Source organism: Rousettus aegyptiacus, unplaced genomic scaffold (assembly GCF_014176215.1).
Source record: "Rousettus aegyptiacus isolate mRouAeg1 unplaced genomic scaffold, mRouAeg1.p scaffold_m13_p_3, whole genome shotgun sequence".
Classification (NCBI taxonomy): domain Eukaryota; kingdom Metazoa; phylum Chordata; class Mammalia; order Chiroptera; family Pteropodidae; genus Rousettus; species Rousettus aegyptiacus.
Window position 1 is genome coordinate 113144511 of NW_023416306.1, and position 17966 is coordinate 113162476.

A 17966-nucleotide genomic window follows, 5' to 3' on the forward strand; every position below is an offset into this window, starting at 1 on the left:
GAAAACAATTAAAAAAGAAAAAAATATATATATATGTGTGTGTATATATACATGCAGAGAACACTGGAGTAAAATATTTCAAGAGTTATTAACTTAAACAGAAAAATGTTCATTTAAAGCCTTTCTATTTCTGCTTCATTTCATTTTGGGAGCTTTAATTGATAACAGAAGGGGTTTACAACTACTTCCAACTTTTATCACTAAAGGTTTATAGCAAATAATGGCAGAAACATCATTTTCCATAAGATGTCTTTGTACCTTCATTGAAGTGCTGTTTGATTATCCACTGGAGGCACTGTAAATCTTATCCAAGTTTAGCACGTGCTCCTTGAATCATGTTGGAGCTGGAACCACACCTTATCGCATTCCTATAAATGTCGCTCGAATGAAAAGCCGAGTAGTCTAGACTCTAATGTCTTATTCTTTCCCATAAGCTAGGATTTTTATGATTATCTTCAGTAAAAAATTCATTTGTATAAGAATGTGCTGAGCAATATCTAGAATAGCAGTAAAGCAATCTGGGGTCTTCACGTGAAAGGCCATAATGTGAAAATGTTTTATAAATTGAGTGCAATACAAATGTAGTGTGTGATGAATGGCATTTCACTGCTTCCTAAAGTCCAACACGTTTTTTTGTGTCTCTTCATTCTTTCTTACCTTGTTCTCATTTTCGCTTTTCCTATTACCTTGTTATTCCTCCCCTTTTTTCTTTTTCTTGTCTTGGTCTAGCCTGTGGTATCTAATAGCATCTATAGATACATCTTTCCTGGGAGTTTCTGGATTAAAGAAAGTAACCTCACATCTGGACCATATAAAGAACAGACGTCCTATCCATACATAACCACTACACCATTATACATAAGCAAAAGAAGGGATCAGTTATTATCTTTGAACTTATTCCCTTGTGTTCTGCAGATGAGAGAAATCCTTGCCTCACTAAACAAGAAAAAAGTATTTTAAACCAAAAACATTTAATTACTTATATCCGTGTCAAAAGAAGGTATAATAACTCAAATAAGATTTGTGACCAGAGAATGTTCTGATCAACGATACCATCTATACCTTGTAAGGAGCACAGGTTAGAGATATTTGGGATGAGAATCAGTGCTGGAGGAGAGTCAGTTTAATCTCTTCTCTAGGTTGTCAGTGTGACTTCATTATTTTGTATGAAGTATTATGAATTGCCAGAATGATAAACCCACATCCAAATATATGAAGATAAATTGCACAGTGAAATGTGAGTGATTGGAATTTTTCTCCCTTCATTGGTTTGGTTAAACAAAAGTTGGCTGGGAATTAATGGAAAATCATGGCTATCTCTAATCACTAAATAATCATGAGCACAAATGGATTGCTCTGGGTGGACTGTACACTGAGTTGAACCATCCTCTACCAATTTCACCCACAGCTTCAAAGTTTCTCTCCTTGCTAGTTTTCTTAGAACTGTGTAATTAAAGATGAAAGCCACAGAGAAATGACAACTTCATATTTGTCTCCTTCAGTTTTAAATATTTATAGACTTAATATTTGGGATCACTGTAAGTCATTATGTAATAAGATAGGACAAGATTAAATATTTCTGTTACTTCATGTTATAAAAAGATGTATAAAACTTATACTGAATAATTGCTTTGCTTTTCCTTCCAGGAAAACTGGTTAATAGGATAGGGGAGTGGTCATAGCTGTGGATTATGGTAAAAATTCAGGTGAAGCTTCTACATATTTGTGAACTAGAAGACAAGACATCTGTGTTATAGGGGTCCTAATGTCTTTTATCATATAAATATTACACAAAGAAAATGTACATTAGGTATAAAAAATCTTTACATTCTATACATTTTGTTTTTCCTTATAGTTCTTTTACATAATATATCTTTAGACAGAAATTCACAAATAGTAAAAAGGCAAGTCAGTTACCAAAGAAAATGAGAAGTGACATTGCTCTTAACAAAACAAAATTTGTACTTGTTTTGGCAAATAAACATATGCTCAAACTTATTTCAAGTCAGTAGAAGACACAAAAATTCTTATCCTAGGCTTGACAAATGAAAACTTTGTTCCAGGTTATTCCTGGAAGAGTCCACTAATCCCATGTAGCTCAGTATAAATAATACTAATTTACATATTATACTTCTTGGCCTTTGCTGAACTGTAAAAACCTGTGAGGAAGCTACTCCTTCCTATCCATTTCAGTGATAAATTCTGGAATGTTTGAGACCTTCTATCCTTGTTAATTTGACTAAGGGGACTTTGATCTTCTGAATTCCAATAGGTTACAGATATTTCACACAAAACTAACCTGGAATGTGTATTTTGGATGGTGAGTAAGAAGAATGAAAAAATTTAATTGTGTTACATGACTAAGTTTAAAGAAACTGAGCTGTACTGTCTTTGGTCTATATCAGAGGAAAATAATAGTGAAGAATATGAATTTTAAATATTATCATAAACTCATGTCGTTCCATACAACTTAAGTAGCAAAGTGCTTCTATAAGTTTATATACCAAGTGGTAGACCTAAGCAGCTCTGCTGTAGGATTTTTGAGGTTAGATTTAGAAATGGGTAAATTTGCGAAATGATTCTTTAAACGCTAATTGAAAGCAAGTCACTTTGTCCCTAAAGCTCAGTACAAGGAGGTACACAAGTAGAAGCTGGTCTTTTATCAAAGAAGCTTCTTAAATGGTCAGAATCCTCTAAGGAAGCTACCTTGTATATATGTATTTTTGTGTTCTGATTAAGACTTGGTAGTGGTGTTGGCTCTAGGTTTGGAACTTCTAATTGTTGAGATTATATTCTTGGCAGTTGGTCAACTTATGAATTTCAAGTCCGTTTAATACCAGGTTTTCCAAGCATGGAAGGTAAGTTCCACTCAAAAAGAAAATGACCATATGAAATTTTTGTAGAGAAATAAAGAGTCTGACAAATTTGTGAGCAGTTGCCCAGACAATGAAATGAGCCCATTTATCATTAACCTTCACTGATAGATAACTTACAGAACTCTTACTTGTGATTTTGCCAGATACTACAGTTTACATTGTGAGCAAATTCTTCATCTTATAACAAATTGAACTTTATATTTGTGAATTTGTGTAAATGACTAAAAGTTGTTTCATTCACTTCCACATTTTGTGGAGGAAACAAAATTCCAAGTCACATGCATGCCTGATATTGTATATACATAGTATATATACATATGTACACGTTTTTCAGCTGTTATTGAAGGTCGTAGTCCAATTAGCTTATTTCTAAATAATATAGTATAAGCACAAATTCAGCTCAAAAACAATTACTTCCACAAAAGGTAAAGATAGTACAGGAAAAGCTAAATAGACTGTTTTAAAAAAACAGCCACAAAGTCTCAGTTCTATCCACTGTAGATTATATGAGGACAAACATTTTTGTATTATTTAGCCAGTCATGTCTGAGATGGTAATAACCATATTTTCAGGGATTTAATTGACTATTCTGATTGTGAGACTAAAACTATGAGTTGATCTGCAGTTAGATAATGTCATGTTGTTTAATAAGCCTCCCGGCAAAAATTTGTCCTCTAGAAGGATGGGGAAAAGGCTAATTGATTAGTTATGAGGTAGTGAAGTGGGAACCAGATTCATAAAGAATACTGGATTATAGAGAAGTGAATCTACTTTTGGAATATGGGTATTTTAATATAAGCGAGCTTCGGATGGAACAAAGTAAATCCCTTAGTTCACAGAAAACCCTGGGGAAGGAAGCAAATTCATTTTCCAGGGATTTTAGTTCTAAGGAAGATGCAGACAGGCCATATAGGAGAAGCTACTTTGTCAGGAAACTAGTCATGATTTTTTTTTTTAAATCATGCTTTTGCTATTAGTCTTAAGGGGCAAAAGTTTGTGGTCTTAATGGCAAAACTTTTACATTCTTCAGTTTTCTTCTCTTTTGTTTCATCTGACTGAAAGAGAAAACAGTACCACACTGTACCACACTTTCTAAAAATCTTTTAGATTAAAAAAAGAAACAAGATTTTCTTTTTTAAAATACCCTTTTCAAAACTGGTCTATCTAAGGTTCCCTGGGTCTTTCTGTTAATGGGTTTAGGAAAGAAGATCTCTGATACAGTTATCTACAGATTGTGCTCCTTGAGTGTTTGGGCTAAGAACAGTCACCCTGTACCATTTGAGCTAAGACATGATTGCTTTTTGCAAGCTGGAGGCTTTCTATCTTCTTCTGTGCATGTTTCAGTTGAATCTTCAGAGCATCGTTATCTGCTTTCAGGGTATTTATTTCCTAAAGGGAAAGGAGAATAAATTAAGTTAATAAAGCAACAATGAATAGTAAAATCGGTTATAGTATGAGGAGTACTACAGTTGACTGGCATCTCTTATTCACTGTGGCTGAGAATTAAAAACTATTTTCAAAACAGGTATTTTGCCCTGAATAGGAAATAAGTTAAATATCAAATGATCATGTGCAAATAGCAGTTTTTGTTACTCATATCAAAGATGTGAGTGGCTAAGAGGCAGAATAAACCATTCCTGAGCAATAAGTGACTAATGACCTTTGGATGTTGTGAAGCAGGAGACCTACACTTGGCAGAGACAGAGTCTGTGGTCAGGTTTAAGGTATGAAAGAGTCTTGGCAAATTGTAATATGAAATATTATAGTTCATTTAAAATTCTCCCCCCATTCAAATCACCGAAAACTAATGGACTCTTGATAAAGATAGGAATTTTATTCTTCACTCTAAACTGAGATCTAGTTATCTAATTTTCAGTGATTTAATTATAAGGCAGCAGTTGGTTTCCAGTCTTTTTTTTAATTGACATATTTTACACATTGTGTAAATTAAAAGTGTACATGTTAATTTGATACTTGTATATTGTAATATGGTTGCTATTGTAGCTATAATTAACACCTCTATCATGTTACGTAATCATCCTTTTTAGCTGGAATAATTAAGTTCTAATCTCTTAGTAAGTGTAATGACTTTAGTACAATATTGTCTATACTCATGTGCATTTCTAGGGCTTATTTACTACTTGTTCTTCATTTGTACCCTAAACATCGGTCCTGTCCTCCAAGCCCCATCACCTAGTAACCACCGTTTTACTCTTTTTACAAGTTTGGAAAATTTTACATGTAAGTGACAGTATTCGTTTTTCTCTGATTTATCCCACTTAGCATAATGTGCTCAAGGTCCATCGATGTTGTTACACATGGCAAGATTTCGTTCATTTTTATGGCTGAATAGTATTCCATGCCACATTTTCTTCATTTATCAAGTCAGCAGACCCTTAGGTTGTTCTGAATCTCGGTTATTGTAAATAATGCTGCAGTGAACATAGTAGTGCATTTGTTTTCGAGTTAGTGTTTTTGTGTTCTTCCGATAAATACCCAGATGTTGAATCACTGGATCATATGGTAGTTCTATTTTAAATTTTTTGAGGACCTTCCATAGTGTTTTCCACAGTGGTTGTACCAATTTACATTCCTACCAAGAGTGCACAAGGGTTTCCTTTTCTCCACATCCTCATCAGCACTTGTTGTCGCTTGTCTTTTTGATGATAGCCATTCTAACAGGTGTTATTTCATTGTGGTTTTGATTTTCATTTCCCTGATAATTAGTGATGTTGAGCATCTTTTCATATACCTCTTGGCTATCTGTATGTCTTTGGAAAAATGTCTATTAAGTTCTGCCTATTTTATAATTGGATTTTTTTTTTATTGAGTTGTATGAGTTATTTATATATTTTGGATATTAACCCCTTATCTGATACATGGTTTGCAAAAATTTTCTCGCTTCTGTAGTTTGCCTTTATTTGTTCATTGTTTCTTTTGCTGTGTAAAAGCTCTTAAGTTTGATGTAGTCTTATTTGTTGATTTCTACTTTTGTTTGTGTTTTTGGTGTCATATCTGCAAAATCATCGCCAAGACCAGCATCGAGGATCTTTTTCCCTACATTTTCTTCCAGGAGTTTTATAGTATCAGGTCTTATGTTTAAGTTTTTGATCGATTTTGAGTTAATTTTTATGAGTGGTGTAAGGTGTCCAGTTTCATTGTTCTGCGTGTTTTTCCAGTTTGCCCAACATTTGTTGAAGAGAGGATATTTTCCCCATTGGGTGGTCTTGCCTCCCTTATCGAATATTAGCTGACTGTGTAAGCAAGGGTTTAATTCTGGACTATCTTTTCTCTTCTTTGGTCTATATTTTTGTGCCAGTACTATATCGTTTTTATTTATTACTGTAGCTTTATAGTATAGTTTGGAATCAGGAAGTGTGATATCTCTATCTTTTATCAAGATAGGATTGTTTCCATTTTTGTGAAGAGTGCCATTAGTATTTTGATGAGGATTGCATAGAACCTGTAGATTGCTTTGGGTAGCATGGACCTTTAACAATATTAATTCTTCTAATCCATGAACACAGGTGTCCTTCCATTTGTTCATGTGTTCAGTTTCTTTTAGCAAAGTCTTGTCATTTTCATTGTATAGATCTTTCACTTCCTTGGTTAATTTATTCCAAGTATTGTTTTTGACGCTATTGTAAATGGGATAGTTTTCTTTTTCAGATGTTTCATCTTTAATGTATAAAAATGCAGCTGATTTCTGTATATTGATTTTGTATCCTGTAACTTCCAACAGTTTTTTGGTTGAGTCTTTGGGATTTTTCTATATGTAAACTAATCTGCATTTAATGATAGTTTTACTTCTTTCCCATTTTGGATGACTTTTTTTTTTTTTTTTTGGCTTAATCACTCTAGCTAAAGCTTCCAGTATTATATTGAATAAGAGTGTTATGAACAGGCATCCTTGTCTATTTCTGATTTTAGAAGAAGAGCTTACTATGTTGAGGTATGTTCCTTCTCTACCCAATCTGCTGAGGTTTTTTTTTTTTTAATCATGAAGGGGTTATATTTTGTCAAATGCATTTTTTGCATTTATTGAGATCACGATTTTTACTTTTCATTTTAATGTGATGTAATACATTTACATATGTCAAACCATGCTTGCATCCCAAGGATAAATTCCACTTAGTCATGGTGTATAACCCTTTGTATATGTTCTTGAATTAGGTTTGCTATTATTTTGAGAATTTTAACATCTATATTTGTAAGTGATATTGGTCTATAGTTTTCTTGTGGCATCCTTATCTGGCTTTGGTATCTGGGTAATGCTGCCCTCATAGGATGAGTCTGGAAGTTTCCCTTCTCAGGTTTTGAAACAGTTTTAGAAGGACTGGTGTTAATTCTTTGAATGTTTAGTAGAATTTGCTAGTGAAGCCATCTTGATCCAGGGGTTTTCTGTGTTGGGAGGTTTTTCATTATCAGTTCAATTTCTCATTAGTCTATTCAGATTTCTATTTCTTCCTGATTCTGTCTGGGTAGGTCGTGTATTTCTAGAAGTTTATCCATTTCTTTCAGTTTATCTAATTTGTTGGCACATAATTGTTCATAATAGTCTCTTATGGTTTTATGTATTTGTGTAGTAACAGTTGTATTGTCTCCTTTTGCATTTCTAATTTTTTTGTCAGTCTGGCTAAAGGCTTATCAATTTTCTTTTTTGAAGGACCAGCTTTTAGTTTTGTTGAATCTTTATTTTTCTGCTCTGATCTTTGATTTCCTATTCTCTACGCTCTCTACTAACTTTGAGCTTAATTTGTTTTCTTAGTCCCTTGAGGTGTAAAGTTAGGTTATCTGAAATCATTCTAATTCTTAAGATATGCACTATTGCTATAAACTTTATTCTTGGAACTGCTTTTGCTGCAGCCCATAAGTTTTAATATGTTGTATTTCCTTTTTCATTTGTCTTGAGATTATTTCCATTTTGATTTTGTTGACCCATCGGTTCAGAATTATGTTGTTTAGTTTCCACATATTTGTAGATTTTCTAGCTTTATACCATTGTGGTCAGGAAAGATAGTTTGGTATGATTTCAGTCTTTAAATTTGCTGAGACTTGTTTTGTGCCTTATATGATCTATCCTGGAAAATGTTCCCTGTGCACTAAAGAAGAATGTGTGTTCTTTTGCTCTTAGATGGAATTTTCTCTATGTGGGTGCTAAATCAATTTATTCTAGAGTGTGGTTTAATTCCAACATTTCATTACTTTTCTGTCTGGATAACCTATACATTGTCTCTCCTACTGGCAGGTTTAATCATTTCAGTCTTCCTTCTGAAGGACCAGTAATCCTCAGTGTTGTATTGTCTATTTCTCCCTTTTGATGTTAGTATTTGCTTAATATATTTCATTGCTGCAATGATGGTTGCATACATATTTACCATTATTACACTTTGTAATACTTTTTAAGCCTTTGTAAGTTAACTGGTTAACACACCAATCTAATATAGTTTCCTAATTCTGACTTTATTTTTCAACTCTGCTAGAATGTTGTTGGAAAGCAGGAGATAGGACAACAGCAGGTGTCCAAATACTCTATTCTGTATTGTCAATCACTAATGGACTTGTTTTTGTTAAAGTACATGGTGAGCTGTGGGTGGAGCTATTGAATTACAGATAGACATTTCACTTAACTGCAAAGTGAGACTTGATCTTTTAAAATGTAATAGTGAATCGTTTTCCCTAGGCCTCTATGACAAGGATAAAAGTAGAGGCAATGGAGAAGATGGTGAGAGGCTTTAGGAGCTCTGGTATTACTGGGTGGGAATTGTTCTGGACCTAATGCATCTGAAACCTTTCTACCACCTTGCAGCAAGAAGTCATTGTTGCCAAATACATTGTGCCTTTTCATGCGCATGTAAAATGTCAAGATCTGAAGCAAACAGTAGGGAGGACATGGAAACCCAGCCCTGTGTTTTACAGAGCACCAAACAGATCATAGATTTTAATAGCTAGTGTAAGAAATATCTAGGACTAGAAATGCCAATCTTTGTCCTGAAGGCCAAAGTTCTTTCCTCTCTATTAAATTCACTTTTCAAGATTTCTTTCATTTTTCTTAAAAGTTGCTTTTGGCAGTTTGTGCCCCTCAAAAGAGAGGGCTTTGTGTAATCCACATTTTGCCATCCAATGGACTTTAGTCTTAAAGCATGTCTTAAAAATACTCCAAGCAGGAGCACTTTTTTCTTCCAGAAAACCTGTTCTTTTTCTATATGTACTTCCTAATATTATATTCTTTGTTCCAGGTACCAAACTAAGGGTTTCTTCATGTGTATCTAACTCAATTCCTGGGAGTCTGACAGGGAGGGTACAACATTGAGGACAAGGTAGGAAATCCTGAGACCTTCTTGTACAGTTTCACTGTGTACAATTACTAAAGGAATTCTACCTAGGTAGGTATTGGTTTTACATTTGTCCTGATAGGCCTCTAAAAACACATTGTCAACCTGGATGTTTTGAAACAGTGCAGATAGTCATTCTTCCTCTTTAATATAAAGTGATTGATAATAATGTTGGATCTAATATATCCTTGGTTGCCTGTTATTGGTAAGAAACTACTGTCCCCATAAGAAGTCTAAGTCAACTCAACTCGAGTTTTGTACTCTAAACGAAAAGAAGTACATTAGTTAATTGACTCCACAGAATTCAGTGTTTGAACAACTGACTGCTATCTTATTTCCTCCTCTCAAACCTTTGGCCACCATATTCCCAAACTGTTATTTTGCCTCCATTAAGTACCTTATTAGACATTGTGAGCCTAACAAAAAAGCAGCTCCCAGTATCACAGTTGTTACCATTTTATATTCAACTGTGCATTGGCCAGCTACTACTGAGTTAGCTGTTCTTTCTACCTGAGATGTTAGAAAAGATTTCCCTCGTTTATATTAAAAGGGAGGCTTTTTCCTTTGCTGGGTTTTAATACACTTTTTTTTTTTTCTTGGTAGCAAAGATCATCTACTGTCTCTTAAAAAGATACCTAGGCAACCATGAATGTCTCCAAACATGATCCTGATGACTAAATTAGCAAAGACCTCTAAAGAAGAAGGATTTAGGCAAGTTCATTTGAAGTTCCATATAGAAAAAGGGTGTGGTGTCAGCACAGTAAAACTGATCAATAGAAACTGGTTTTTCTCAAAGAGCCTGTTGTGAATAGTGTTTTTGGCCCTGGCACCGACACGTTAAAATGGTACCTTTATGGTAATAAGGAGCCCTGTATATCCTGTTCTACTCATGTAATGTGAACCAGGGCCCCCATTGGTTTCTTTGAGAGAAAGCCAGAATCCTTTTTTTCCTCCTTTTATCCCACTAGTAATCAACCGTCTGACTATTCAGTTCTCATGCCCTCCCCTGGATTAGCCCCACTTCTCTCAGAAAGTCTTAAAAAAAGGTACCTTTTCCAGCTCTTGGTAAGTTGGGAGTCTGAGGTGACGGAATTCCTCCTTTGATTTTATGAGGGAGTCTTTATTCTCCCACTTGACAAAAGCCCGCCTTCTTACCAAGACTGGGCTAGGGCATGGAGATGTGGGACTGGAAAGCACATACAGAGTGTCTTGGCCTATCTTCCTTGGGGAATACGGCGTGAAAGGACCAGAAGGGCTCTCACAAGACGGTAATTCGGTCTGGGTGGCCTTGTGGGCGACAGTCCTCTTCAGCCGAACAGAAATCTTTTGTGAGGATACTCCCATGAGCATGATGGTCCGATCCTTACTTTCCTCACTTTGTTCCACAGCCTCCCCATTAGGGAATGTAAAAGATCCTTCCTCGGGTGCTGTGGGAAGATACATGACATATTAGTTTCAAATGAGATCTTTCTTATTGTTACAGGAATTCCAAAGGTCTAAAATGGACTCATTTTCAGGCACCCAGTTTAGAGAGTGAAAGGGACAGCCTGGTGTCAGGCTGCATCCACCCTGGGGAAAGGGCATCTTTTTGTATTTGCATAAAGGTTTCCTAGAGGATTTTTATTTCTGCAGAAAAATTGAAGCCCCTGCATCAATGCTGTAAAGTTTCATAAATGAGAGCAAGGTCATTATAGAGACAGACATGCCTTATAAATACCTGTTTCAGGACCAAAACTTGAGTGCAGACAGCTTTCACATCCCAATACCCTGGGATTTGGGAGCTGTCTACACTTAAGTTTTGGTCCTGAAACAGGTAGCCTTCAACAGCTGGTAGGACTTCTCCGTGGCACCTATTTTCCCTTTTGTACAGTGGACACAGCTTAACTATGAGAGAGCAGTTCTAGCTGTGTACAAGTAATCAAAATGTATTTCCCTGGTTTGATACTGATCGAAAGAGGAGTCATTCTTTGAACTAACACCCTTGCCCAGCCTAGTTTTAACCAAAAGGATTAAGTTCCTGGAAAAACAGTAACAGTGGATGTGTTTTAGATGTACGTTTACTGCTAAGGTTCAGCAGTAATTTTATGTTGTGCAATTTTATTGAAATGTTTTATATAGATTGTTAGTCGTCACTAAACTTTTTAGCCAAGACAGTGGACTGGTGTAGTCAAAATGACTTCTGGACATGAACAAAAGTTCTCTAATTAGCATTTGTAATCTGATTGACAGTTTGTAAGCTTTCTCATAATAAAAGATCCTAGTTTAATTTTTTGTTAGGGGAACATAATTAAACATTAGGTGTTTACCTAAATCTCAAACTTATAATTACATTGTCTCTTTTGGAGGAATATCGTGGGTGATATTTTTGTAGTTCCAACTTTTCTGTAGCAATATGCTCCTTTTACCAGCCAAAATTATAAACACTTCTATTATTTGTCAAATTCCTAGACATACAGAAAGGTTGAGCTAGATTCTTATGCATTCTATCTTTTTTAAGAGCAAAAAGAATAGCAAATAAAAAAGCAACAGAAAAGGAGTTCTTAAAATGGCAGGAAAAGTTCCAGGAGACCACAGTGTTATAAAAGTCAGAAGAGTTGTACACTTTAAGAAAGGAAAAGTAGGTAAGTTTAAAGTACGAGATCCTTTCCAGGCTTCACACTGAGGCCCCAGACCTTTATGCTGTTCTCTGCCACTTTTCTTACATGAAAATTTACATTTTAAATGACAGAATTGTGTTGCCCAAAGGTGATGTATAACTCTTAAAATATAGGCTGCATAATATACAGGCATGTCCTCCACAGTGGTATCTGTGCTGGTGGTGTCTATTAAAAAAGGGAAGGATAAAGGTAACCTTTCTTCCTTGGAAACTTTATCCTTTCCATTTTACTTTACAAGAGGAAAGTTCCAGCGCCTGCTTACCGTGAAGCAGATCTTTGGCTCCCAATGAGCAAAGGTTAGAAGTTGGCCCTATAGAGGTGCTGTTCTCTGTTGATGCTGCTGAGTTCTTGGCTCGCTTCTTGCACTCAAACACAACCAGATCTTTACATTGTTTGTGGCAGTTCATCCCACAGTCTGTGGAAGAGACACCCTGGTCAGGAAGTCTTTCACTTCTGTGGTCTCAAAACCACATTTATGCAGTATTCTTGTGTCACACATGCCTGTCCCATCTTCTGGGGCTAGGATACCCAACATTCCTAATGAACCTAGCATTTTCACATGGTCAAACCCCGGACTTCAGTCTTGTTGCCCTTTTCAAGTGGAAGTGGCACCTTGGGGATGTGGTGTCTTGGTTATCCCATGCATGGTGCCTACTCTTAGGAGACTCTCTGGGGCTTCCAGCTGTTAGGCCATATTGTTTTTCCCTTAGAGTAAAAGGCTTTTTTTTATTCTTGAATTTTTCTAGTCACAAGGGAAGCCAATAAGGGCCTTTGGTTAATCACTTCTTTTCCCAAAGGGATTCTGTACCTTACATTTGCAATCCATATCAGAGCATAATCTACCAGCCATCCCTATTTCTAGAGCAAACAAGCCAGAGAGAGGATCTTGTAAGGGGAAGCTGCATAACTGGTCACTTAGGCACTCTTCTCTATACTTTGTGGTGGCAGTCCCTCTTAGGGGGTAGTCTAGGGAAGCAAGTTTGGGGATGAGGCTGTGGAATGAACAGACAACTACTATGGGTCAACTGCGCTTTATAGGAGAGCCCCTAAGACAAGGGAAAACAATGCAGTTGACCGAGTTGAGTCTTACCTTTACATCGATATCCTTGTTTGATCACTCCCCAGAGCTATAAGACAAACAAGACAATGCACCACACATCATTCATCTGTCTGGTAGGAGGCTAGGCACATTTATTCTTGATTTTCCCTCGTTCTACTTTATACCTCAAGTGGGAGGGAAACCTTGTTTATCTCTCACGTGTCCCTCCTGATCTTAAATTGAAAACAGGAAAATTTGGTGCAGATAAGAGTCAAATGTTCTTGAGAAGCTCATTATAGTGGACTTATGAGCCAGGCCTTCTCCAGGCCTGAAGTGGATGCATCATAGGACAAATAGGCTTCTTAAGGACTCCAAACTAAACAAGTATCTAGATAGCTGGGGTCAGGGGTGGGATAGAGCCCAGATGACTTCTTAAAGACAGTTCCTTTTGAAGTGGGGAGAGGTGAGGATGTCTCATTTCCTTTTTCTACCATTTAGAACAGCATATGAATATAAGACTCAAAAAGTATGTCCCAAATTCAACATTTCTTTACCATTTATCTAAGGCTTCAATGCACCAGAGGGAAAAATAAATCAGGAAGGAATGGGAAAGGATGAATGCAAGTAAAAACCATGCATTTGCGGACTATTTTATATTACGTGTTTGCTTAGGCTCTAAGGTGGGATAAACCGATGAGGATTGTGAGGTCTGTGCCTGGCTTAATCATTTAATGTTTTGTACCCTTCCCCAAGTTCAGCCACGAAGCACTCAAAGAACTTACAAATCCAGCACAGTTGTCACAGAAAGTGGGCTTCAGGTAGGTTGTCTCTTGGAAGTTGTGAGGAAAGCCCAGGCCAAGCTTAGAGTAGATTGAGCTGGCCCTCATGAAGTAGGCTGTGATCTCGTCCCTGCTGATAAGGCCTTCCCTGCCAGCAAATGACACAGACAAGGATGTGAGGGGGCAAGCAAGGGTAGCTTCTAGGCTTAGAAACCTTTCTTTTTTTATCCTTCAGCTGTAGTATAGTATTAACTGACAATTACCTTCGTGAGCCCTCCTCTCAGTAAGTATACAAGAACAGGATGTAATAAGTAGGTGAGAAGGGATTACTCATTTTATGGCGTTCTTTGGCTAAACTAGGTTTTCTTAACTGACCACTATCTACAGGACTTGAAAAATGATGGAAATTATGTGTATAGAAATACCTTATGTTCCAGTTACTGATTTCAGACAGGACATAATACATAACTAGAATCTACCAACCATACATTTAGTTTTATATAGAGGACAAAGATTAAAACTTATATAACGTTGCAAAAAGGAAATATGCAAATTATTAATACTCGTTTCTCATAATCTGTAAGGACAAAACAAGAAGGAAAACTAAACTTCTTTAAATTTATAGTTGACTATTCCTAAACTGGTTTCATGGTCTATTGTGGTCCAAACCAAAGCCAGACAGGCATTCATTTGATGATTGCTCTCTTAGCCTCAGTATCTTAGCTCAAATAGTCATTAATGACTATCACAGCAACAACACATCCGAATTTACAGATTCTTCTAGTGACACACCCATAAACTATCCTTTCCAAAGGGCTCATGACCACATATTCCTGTACATAGACCCTCACCTGTCTTTGTCCATCACACAGAAAGAAAACGGAAAACTTGCAGCAATCTTTTCAAACTCTTCCTGAGAAATGTATCCATCTTGGTCATGATCATAGTTCTTGAAGACAGACTGTGAAAAAGAGTTTCTCTGATTACCAAAGAGAAGCCAGTCATTTCTCCCTTTAGCCAAATGCCAAAGGGGCTGGAGTAGCTGATAAAAGCTTCTCCTCAGCCTGATGAGAGGAACAAGGAAACGTGTTCCTTAAGCTGCTGCAATGATGCGTGGGTCACATCCCAGATCTTTGCTAGTACCAGAATTTAGAGGGCGGCCAGGAGTTTTTGACCCATTAGCCTATCAGTTATGCCATATCCTGGCTGGCAGACTCCTGATTATTGCATAGAGGGCTGTTCTTCTACTTTGCCTTTTCATTGCTCAGCTTAGATTACACCTTCTCTGTGAAGTTTCTACTAAACAGCTCAGTCGGAAGTGTTCCCTCCCCTCTCAGTCCTCTACTACTCACTGTCCTGTCACTTGCTGGCTCTTTCTTTTCTGTAGTTACACTGGATGGTCCACAAGGATGAATGTAGAAATATGAATGTATGTACTGCTCCCTTGGCATTTAGCACTGAATTAAATCAAGCAGTGTCCAAATTTTCAGTTTTAGATTCTCTTTATTACCTTTACTTATACTCAAACCTTTTCTAGCACTTCTCTGCCCTCAGATCAACTGGCAACCTTTAAATATATACCTTCCTGCTAGGTCTTTCAGAGGAGGCATACCTTCCTCCATATGAGGCCAAAGTGTGCTGGCAAAACAAAACTTCTGTTCTGCAGCCACAATGAGAAGTGGTTCCCTGTGTACTGTAGGAACAAGTTTCAAGTTTCTCACCTTATGTTTCTACCACTACCCCCTTCCCCCCCAACATCCAAAACTAAGCCAGGCAGTGCCTTGCTTTTGTCTGCTGAAACGTAGCTGTACTTACGTCCACCATCCTCTGGACATGTTTGCTTATAGTCTTTGGGTCAGGTTTGGGAGATATTCCAGAGGCCCAGTCCACTACTACTGGTGGCTTTGAAGGTGTTAGTGGCTAAAATGAAATAATCAGAGACATCCCTATGACTATAATATAGTCTACAGCTCCTTCCTTTCTCATTACCTGACAGTTGCAACCCCACCTCCATCCACCGCCACATGCTATGTGGCAAGTTGCAGAGTGCCCACATGTCACTGAATTTAGGACAGTAATCTTGGCTAACAAGTATTGTGCTTTACAGTTTATAAAATACTCCTCACATGTATTATTTCCATCTACAGATAATTTAAAATTCTTGAGTTTTAATTTCCTCTCCATTGAACTTTTTGTCAAAACTATCGACAAAGATTAAAGTGATTTACATAACTTTTCTCTCTGTTCTCTACTTCGTATTTAGTAGAGATGTTAATGGAGTAAGAAATAGATAAAAGGCAGGAAGACAAGAAATAAATCTGAGGCCTAGACAAGCTGGGATGTAATATACTCTCAAATATTTGACTTGGCCCAAATTAAAATCTCTCCTAAAAATGGTAGAAGTTACCCTTTCCACTGAAATACCTGAAAACCTACCAGATATTTTCAGTGAACATCTTTCATTACAATTGGAAGCTAGAACTTGATCTTCCTTATAGAAACAATGAAATTGAGCCACCTGAACAGGTCAACTGAATTTCTTATGTGGGGGCAATTCTCTCCCCTTTAATACCACTTATTTTGAGGCTGAGAAGCTTCCCAGGACACTGGGGATTACTGGTCCTTCAGAAGGAAGACTGAAATGATTAAACCTGCCAGTAGGAGAGGCAGGGCCAGATAACCTGTGCAGCTCCTGCTGTGCAGTGTGCTATTTGAGGACTTTTCTGCACAAAGGGTCAAAAGACTCAGAAGATTGCTCTGACCCCGATGACTACAGGATGATGGGGCTTATCTCCCCACCAAGCTGGAAATCTTCCGAAGTTTAGCTTCCGACAGTATACATATTGCTCTCATCATCATCAACAAATCACAGAAGGAAACAACAATGTGGGGACACTTTATAAAAAACAGGAGGGAGATGTCACTCCTCTAATTTGTAAACCACTGATTGATTCCACTACTTATTCTGATGCTCTCATGGCATTTAGTTATTTACCATTCACACATCAATCTTATCCCTTCACCCACAGGCTCTTTATAGTCTGGAACTATTTCTCATATATAAGTTGAAGCTTTACTTCTCTAACAAGGTTGGGCACATAGTAGAAACATAATATGCTTATTAAACTGAATTAAAAATTCCTTCAGATTAGTGGCTTGTAAAGCACCTGTTACCTACAGGAGTCTTAATATGACAGACTTACTGGGGCTTTGTGGTTCCTTGGTTCCCGGGCATAGGAAAGCTCATAGATTTCATCCTCAGTGTAGTAGAGATCTAGGGATAACTGCAGATCAAAGTAGAACAGGGTTAATTGCTAGAGTGCTGTCTGCCTTGCCCAGGGCTGATCTATTTCTTTCTACCTTAGTTCTTTCTCTCCAGTGGTTTAGTCTTCTAGGTGCTTAGTAGTTTGTTTTTAAAATTCACAAAATTTGGAGGGTGTAACTTACTGTTGTAATAGCTCAAGCATTAGTTCTTTTAAAATGTTTTTAAATTTTGGAGAAGTCTCAAGATGCTCTCATTTAAACTATAATACTTAAGCCTTTAGCCTTTATATGGAACTTAGGCCCTATCTGCTCAGGTAGTCTGCACTTTACTTGTCCTCTCCCAAAGCAGACGAATGATCTGAAAGGATAGTTTGCATGGCCTACTACTATTAACATTTGATTCTAGTAACAGAACCAAGCTTAAATAATAGGTATTAAATGATATTAAGAGTACATGAGTTTCATATATTTTAGAACTATACAATTTTAGAGGAGAAAGGTCTTAGAAAGAACCTTCTTAACCAAGACTCTATGAATAGGCTTCAGGAGGTTCAGAATGCAAAAACATGCATATTTTTGCATATATGGACTATGCATATTTTTCTGGGAAGAATGTTCACAGCTTTCATCACAGGATTTCTGATTCCCAAAAGTTAAGATTTTGTACATTTTTCTACAGGTGGTGATGTCTAAGGCTGAGAACTGCCAAGGTCACTTGACTAATTACTAAAAGGTCTAGGATTAGACACCAACTGGAGGTGAAGCCTGAGGCTTTATCATGATATAGGAAGATAAAAGTTATTCCATTCTGCAGAAGAAGATTAAAAATTGTATAATTTTAGAAGTGAAAGAGAAATTGGAAGTCATCCCAGACACTAATCCCTCTGATTTTACAGAGGAGGAAATAGGACTTAGAGTTATGTTTCTAGTCATACAACTGGCAAGACTACAGAACAAGTCTGGCTGAAAGGGAGTCATCTGGTCTCCCCTGCACTGCTACAAGTGTCCACCTTCCC

The 17966-nt window shown here is 36.9% G+C and overlaps 1 protein-coding gene across 8 annotated transcripts in view; it reads right to left on the minus strand.

Moving 5' to 3' along the window:
- Positions 1-310: 310 nt before the first annotated feature.
- The window catches only part of RASGRP1 (RAS guanyl releasing protein 1), an 84792-nt gene continuing 67136 nt past the window's right edge, over positions 311-17966 (minus strand). For all 8 annotated transcript variants that reach the window (XM_016152177.2, XM_016152172.2, XM_016152173.2 and 5 more), the window contains 8 exons: positions 16890-16970; positions 15502-15606; positions 14538-14647; positions 13690-13834; positions 12959-12995; positions 12131-12283; positions 10262-10638; positions 311-4265 (listed from right to left, as the gene is read on the minus strand). In XM_016152177.2, the coding sequence (XP_016007663.1) occupies positions 4131-4265; positions 10262-10638; positions 12131-12283; positions 12959-12995; positions 13690-13834; positions 14538-14647; positions 15502-15606; positions 16890-16970 (1143 nt within the window). In that variant the 3' untranslated portion in view covers positions 311-4130. The remainder of the gene's footprint in view (positions 4266-10261; positions 10639-12130; positions 12284-12958; positions 12996-13689; positions 13835-14537; positions 14648-15501; positions 15607-16889; positions 16971-17966) is intronic.